Here is a 7,653-nt window from a genome sequence, read left to right as displayed (position 1 = left end):
ATTTCTGACGTAAAACACTTCAGGCGCGCTCTGGGTTTGGCTCAGGTGGGTGAGTGATGTCTTGTTAATGAAGTTTAACTTCTTTTATCGCTATCCACCAGAAAAATAAAACAATACAAAAGGATACATAAACAGTCATTAAGTGACATACTGTGTATATGTTTGATTTAAGTCAGTTCCCAACCTTCACCCTCACAGCAATTGTTGTTCACTCGAGGAATCCATCATTGTGATGGTTAGCTTCAAGCTATTCAAAATCAGATTTGGATATACCGTATAAATGTGTATATTTTTATCCATAAAAGTAATATTTGAAAGATGGCTGAAGTGAAGATCCACTCTGAAGGTAAGAAGGCAAAAGCACTATACACAATTTTTATATGTTGCTTAAAAAGTACAATACAGTTAAGACAATACTGTACAGCTCATAAGTCAGCTCATGAGTCTTTTTGATTTGAATGGCTCTTTATTTTTCAAGGCAGCCCAGATCCACCGCAGCTTCTATACCCCAGGCCAAATAAAACGCTGTGTGATATGCTTTCCTCTGTGGCCGTGGACCACATTCTTCAACAAGAAGTAATCAGATTTTTAAGCCTTTTTTCCAATAAAGCCACAAGTAATTCCTCTTAGTTCCAGGATACTGGAGGTATTAATGTGTCAGGTTATGTTGCACTTTCTTTGTTTTCTGTAGGTGTCTGTCATAATTTCTGTGCAAGATCAGGCATCAGCACAGTTATTTCTGACTAAACCAGATGTCATCCCGGACAAAAATGTTGACAAAACCAATTTTAATTATACTGTTGAAAAGCAACAAGAGGCAACACTTTTCCGTTCCATCAGTGATTCTGAACAAGAAATGACTTCTCTGAGGGATGATAGAAATAGTGAAAAGGACAAGGAAGAAGAAAAAATTAGAGCGAAACATGACCCAGCACTGTCGCAAACTTGCACTGGGCAATCGCAGGTCTTTCCGTTGAACTTGGAAAAAGCAGGTCAGTCATGTTCAATTGCTCTAGAAGATCAGCAGAGAGCAAAGGATGATGTTCAACGGGACTTTGTACGAAACCAAACAAGGAGCCAAGGTGCACAGAGCAATGAAAGCAAGAGTGACAGCAAAGCTGACAAAGCTGAAGCATTCACAGGAGATCCAGCGAAAAAAAGGAAAAGGATGGACATGTGTTGTCTGTCAGAGAAGGAGCAAAGTCATTTTTTACAGATGAGTCAGAATGTAAATGGACAGAACAGTAGACAGAAAGTTGAACTGCAAATAGACACCAGTGAAGTTAACATTGAATCATCTTACCTACCACCATCACTGCTCCCAACCCCTCAGACCATCACTGCAGAACTGAGACAGGAAGAGGTGCCACTTCACTCCAGTCATGAAAGCACAAAAGACAGGTTAGTACGCATCACTTTTTTTTAACAGCCAAAGGTTTTCAAATAACAAAATAAGTTTTACACAAATTCTCAAAAGTCTCAATTACAACAATTATGAGGTACACATTTACCACATTTAAAATGGTTAACACTTAAAGTACAAGAGAAGCCAGACAGCAAAATAAAAATTTAAAAAAAATCAAGTGGTGTACTTGATGTAACCAACACAGCACACCAGTTGTTTGCTTTGTTATACTTAACAAGCCCCCATAACATTTTAAAACACCCTGCATAGCTTTGAACATTTTTACACTGTTGGTACATATAGTAACTGTTCAAAAAGGCTAAACCTTTGGTGACGAAACGCAATACTGTATGTTCAAAATACACAATGGCTGGATAGAGAATCTAGTTTCCAGTGTCTACTCATGGATGAGGAACGCAGTCTAAAAATGACCGTTTAGTCTTTGTACATTTGCTGCTTTCATCTTTTGTGGACCATGAGTGCATCATACATTGGAGCTTTCAAAATGTACAACAAGCCACCTAAACTGTTTTGCTGCGTTAAATGGAAATCACTGATTTTATGTGGATGGAGATACAACTCTTAATTACTTTATTAACACTAATAGTAAGGCAACTAGGCGTCCGCACCGCCAGATCTTCCACAACGCGTACCTTCCGGAATTTCTTTAACACGCAGAAAACATAGCCAATGAATTATTGCTTATGGAAGTTGGCCAGTACAAACACATGGTTCGGCTGAAAAAGACTGTGACTGTGACCTAATTAGATGGCAATGTTTCTCACATGTTTGCATACCATAAGCCTCTGCTTTTTAATCACCCTAATATATTATTTAGCAGTGTGAAATGGCATTGAGTTTCTCATCTGATTCCTAATCTATACCGTGCTAGCTGTCAATTGAGACCCATTTTAAAAAAAAACCCAAATTGGAATAAATTCGGTTAGAAATGACTGAAAATGACATTTTGACTGTGAATTGATTAAAATGTGCTTAAAAGTAAATAATGTACTTTGTCAACCACGAGCCACGGAGCAGCCCCTTTTAAAGTTTTCAATACATGGGAATAAGTGACTAAAACTTTGAAAATTAAGTTAACAGACCTTTATTCCCCATATTCCCTTGTCCTCAATGTTGCGTATGTTTGCCCCTTATGATTGTTTTTGTACTTTGTGAACCACCAAGAGATTTCATAGCATTTTATCCAGTGCTCTATACATAAGGATTACTCTAATTTAATTACCATATTCATCCTGCACATCTACTGTATGAAATGAGAACCCTACTCAGGCCACTTGGCAGGTTCTCTTCAATCTTGATGTCTATATTGGTTCCTATTTATATATTTTCTTATTTGAATATTGTCTGCTCGCAATGTTATTATATACAGTACATTCCAACAGTGCTGATCTAAAATGGTTACGTGCTTGCATCATCTCTCATCACACTATGAGCTTATAACGAGACGTAGGGCGCCGCAATGTTAAAGCAACAGAGAAAAGTGGAGTAGTACTTAGTATTACTTTATTATATTAAGTTGTGCTAAAGCTATGCTTTTAAGTTAAGCTTAATAGTTGAAAGCAATTTAAAAATCTGAGTTGTAGTTACTTAAAAGTATGAACAAACTTAATTTATTTAACTTAGTAGAACTTTTCTTTTTCTAAAACTGAGTTTACACTACTCAATCTATTTAATTATTTGAACATTCGGAATTACATTGTGTATGGGCGTATCCAACTTAAATTCTATGTAAGTACAATCAGAAACTGAACATTTCCAAATTAAGCGGAAAATTACAATAATAACATTCCGTCTTGTTGAACTGAAGTCAAATGTGTTAACACAGGTCAGAAACACAAGCGGACGTTCCTAATGGTTCCTCTGGTATGCGCCGCAACGAGTGCAAGCCAAGTTGTTCGTACAACCAACGGCATGCCTGTGAAGAAAGCTCTGTTTTTGCGCCGAGTCTAATGATAGACCCAAAGTCAGACCTACCTGCAATAGAAAAGGAATACAATTTGAAGAACCCGCATCCTGAAGAAGTGGACTCTGTGTCATCAAACATAACTTCTAGTGATGTGGAGGTGCAATGTGTTGCCATAACAACAGATGGGAAAATGCATGAGCTGTGTAGCAATGCTGTGAACTGTGACAAAGACAAAGCAGATGCATTGTCTGCTAACACCCAGCAAGGAAACGGGTGTGTCAAACGCTTTGAAGCTTCACCCTCTGGCGGCACTGAAACAAATGTCACGGTGAGTACTTTGTCAAGTCAAATTTATTTATTCAAAAAGCCCTTAATCACTAAATTGTTTTAAACCCCATTGTTGACAAATATCAATGACATTCTCTGATCTCAACCAATTATCCCATTTCTCTGTAGGGAATGCTGGTTGAGCATTGCAGCGTAAATGAGGTTGTCCTTAAAGCCGCATTGTGAAGAATTAACAGTTGCCATTTACTGGTATTACGTGAATGCCACAAGCGCACTAGGGTATATCTGAGAGACCAAACAAGCGAGCGAGAGAGCGAGCGAGCGAATACAAATGCGAAATACGAATTCACTATTGGTTTCAGTGCGCAATAGCGCGGAATCTACAGAACTTGGTCAACAACGGTTCATTTGCCCGGCTTCTGTTCACATAAGCTCCTCTTCCCAGAGGTGGGAAGTCCATCGGCACCGACATATGACAACTGACACATGGCATTAAAACTAATTTTTAGGTAGGGAAAATAGTTATTTTGTTTGGTAACTACCTGCTTATTTTGGAAAGCGATTCAATTACTCTATTACTTTTTTGAGCAAATAATGATTAATTATAAAAAAAAAAAAAAAAAAATTCAAGAAAGAACTCTTCCTAAAGTTTAGAGTTCAATGTACACATTTGCAAAATATTTTCACAGAGTTTTGGAATTAGTTCAGGGGTGTCAAACATACGGCTTGCTTGAAAAAAAATGAGCCTTTTGTTATGAGTCCCTCCCCAGTCTTTTGATATCGTGACAGTTATTTATTCATTTGAGTTCTAACTTATAAAAATGGACCCCTTCTTGGTTTGCAGTGCACACAAGCCTTGCCATCTCCATCACCATCCATTTAGTTCCTACACTGAGCGCCAGCAGTCAGGCAATCCAGCTGCAGAATGCTTGTCTATGACCTACAGCATCAGACAGACAGGCAATGACAATGTTCAATCTCTGACATTTCTTGGTGCAAAAAAAAAAAAAGAAGAAGTCCCACAAGACTTAACATCATAGCATCACTGACAAACATGACGTGGCAACGTGTCCGATTTTTCACAAACACACGCAAAGGAGAGATGGCTATTCAGGCATCACAATTGTTGAATACGGTTGCCTATTAATACAAAAGCATGTCCAGGTGCAATGCAAAACTTGCACATATAATACTACTAAAATAATGAAATCTGTAATTTCAGACCCTTAATTGTTTCTGTGAAACTCAAGCAAGAAGGGTGAAGAGGTACAGACAGCTACTGCAGCCAATTCAAACAAACAGATTTGATTTATTAGACCCTTCAGTAGTTCCATTTCATTCAAAATCTTTATTTCAAATGACATCAGTGAAATGTCGTTCGAACAATGACTACAATTGTGATCTTGATATGAAAGATTGCCAATTAGGAAGCCTGTGTTGTTATGGTGAAAAATGTAAATCGTACTTAAAAATCATTTGTGTTTATTTTTGTTGCCCACAGCCCAGTTACGATGGTGAGCCTCGTTCAGGTGCTTTTAATACACAGCACCCCACTGGCTTTCTTGGATCTGGACGCTTCGATTTTGTCTCAGACTCACAGCTCAACAACATTGAATTGATGTAAGCAAATGTGAAAAACAAACTAACCAACACACAAAAACAGATTACACCCTGAGCTTGTCATCAGCCAGTGCCGGGAACTTTGAAAAGGGCAACAATTAGCGCTCACTTTCACATCACTGACTTGCGTGAAAACAGAAGCCAAACTCCAGCCACTAAGAGCAGGCAAATTTACTACGACACCATTACAACATGCGACTCCAAATCTTTTCACAACTGTGTAACAATTAATCCCATAATATCTTATGAATGTAAAAGTTAAAATACTTTGTACTCACTAAAGTGGTTCATAAATTTATAGCCACATGTATCGTGTCTATTTGTGTTTGCTAGTCGTATAGTTTGTTGTTGCCACTGTGAAAGCCGCGGTTAAATACTTTACCTTGTAAACAAGTGGACAGCCAGCTACAAGGCATGTCCAAGTTATCCTTACACTGTCCGGATTCTTTTCTTTTTTTTTGTGAAAAAGTCTGCTTTCAAAATGAATTTCCAGCAATGCACTGTCGTGAATGGCCAGGAAGTTGCAATATAAAATCTTAATTGGTTCACATTCTTACCCCACTTAATTCAACCTTCATGGTGATGACACCTGATTAACTGTTTTTGTGGGTTAGTCACAAGAGTACCAGGACATAATATTTGGAACTCATCTTTTCTTTCATTAAATACAGTCTTCCTGCGTCCTCAAAAAGATTCTATAGTTCATTCAAGACCCGGTTTAATTAGTCCAAGGAAGTCGGAGGTAAAGTCTCAGTCTACTGTAAATTGACAACATAAACAATCTCCTTCACGAGAATGATACGCAGCCCCGACAGCCAGTCCAAGCAAATAACCTCCGAATATGACATGTGCATGCTTAGCTTTATGAAAGGTAAGGAGAAAACTATTACATTGAGCTTGCATTGTTCCTGCAGGTTCCTAGCAAGACGGCGATAAGCTATTGCTTTTTGATTAGCTTGTTACATTCACGTGCTCGTTTCATACCTCATACCCCTGACTGAAAAGTTTGGACCCTATATCATACGCACCGGTTACATCTGCTTGCTAAGGACGTGAGCGGTAAATCTTGCACCACATTTAAGTGCGCTTCAAGCAACGGCACATCTTGGAGCCACTTTTCAGGGGAATAAATGTTCAACTCAGGCTCGGTCAGGGTCATGGGTGAAGTTAGGTAGGGTACGCAAATGCACGAAGTGAAGCATGCGAAGCATACAGTATGTGCATCCCTAATTGTTTTATTCATGACTTTTCAAGGGAGATTAAATGGATGTGCAAATAATTAAGTGCGATAACAGGGGAGTGGAATCTACCCCTCCAAAAATCAACAATTTCTACAAATGGTAATAGCAAATACTTTCTCTGTCCGATTGACATATTGTCCTCACTTAACTACGCGGATGACTTTTATCAATGTACTGTTTTGTTGTTATGCTCAGCATCAACACACAAAAGTCTCATAAGAAATTGCGTGTATGTGTTGCTGTTGAGAATGCTTCTGCATTACCTCAATCAGTATTGAATGCATAAACAATTTGAAATTTGTTTCTCCTTCAGTGAGGACCAGGCAATAAAGGTGAAAGATGTTAATCCCTCAAGTCATGAAGAAGATGCCTCGGTATTGATTTGCGGGCTCATCAAGGAACTCTCCTATTTAAAGTTTGTCAACCTAGCATTCTATTTCTCTGGCAATTTGTGGATTTGTTGACAATTCCTCATCCATTCTCTTTCAGTCGAGCCGTTATGGCCGCTCATCGAGAGATTGAGAACATACGACGTGGCAATAAGTATTCCAGGAAGTTACCTCGCTGAGAGTTGGCTCAACAAGTTTGTGGTCAATGTAAACGCCGGTTGTTTGTTACCTAACTTTACTGTTTTCATTACTTTGTAGCTCAAAGGACATTTTGATATTCACTTCTATTGCTTTATTCTTGAGATGTGCAAGCTAAAACTGGCTTTAATTGTTATATCTGTTATCTCTTATTGTGTCTGAGAAATTCTTTCACTTCAGAACCAAAAGAATAAAGAAGACAAATAGAAAGGAACTTTTTTTTTCCTAAGTTGCATGCATGAAACCAAAAATGACAAGCATCAAGAACAGGTATCAAGAACACACCAAATCACACTTATAATTCATTAACTCTGGGAAAAAAAAATCTTAAAGTCAATAAAACTTTTCCCCAGCAGTATTTGGCACACATTGACTGGTAGTAAAACAACATTTATACGGAAAATGTTACGCAACCGCCATACATTGTTCAGCATGCGCTAAAACAAGAACACTTGCATGCGTGTTGAAGCCAACACGCAATGCCAAATATCATTCAGCGTCTGGGCTGAGCTTAAACTGAGCAAAAGATTTTGCTCGCTCCAAATCGCTCTTTACCTGCTCACAATACCCTCCCTCTCTCGCATT

At 38.4% G+C, this 7,653-nt stretch overlaps 1 protein-coding gene across 1 annotated transcript; it reads left to right on the top strand.

The window, feature by feature from the left end:
* The first annotated feature begins 12 nt into the window (after positions 1-12).
* LOC148420863 (uncharacterized) lies at positions 13-7,282 on the top strand. The gene is made up of 8 exons (XM_088420131.1): positions 13-45; positions 199-346; positions 479-576; positions 692-1,401; positions 3,252-3,660; positions 5,122-5,240; positions 6,795-6,896; positions 6,971-7,282. Exons 2-8 carry the CDS (start codon positions 319-321, stop codon positions 7,047-7,049), a joined length of 1,545 nt encoding a protein of 514 aa, XP_088276257.1. The 5' UTR covers positions 13-45; positions 199-318; the 3' UTR covers positions 7,050-7,282.
* Positions 7,283-7,653: the final 371 nt, after the last annotated feature.

Source organism: Hippichthys cyanospilos, chromosome 7 (genome assembly GCF_059441005.1).
Source record: "Hippichthys cyanospilos isolate Australia breed blue-spotted pipefish chromosome 7, RoL_Hcya_1.0, whole genome shotgun sequence".
Taxonomy (NCBI): domain Eukaryota; kingdom Metazoa; phylum Chordata; class Actinopteri; order Syngnathiformes; family Syngnathidae; genus Hippichthys; species Hippichthys cyanospilos.
The sequence above is the reverse complement of the archived record's forward strand: the minus strand, read 5'-3'. Positions and strand labels throughout refer to the sequence as shown.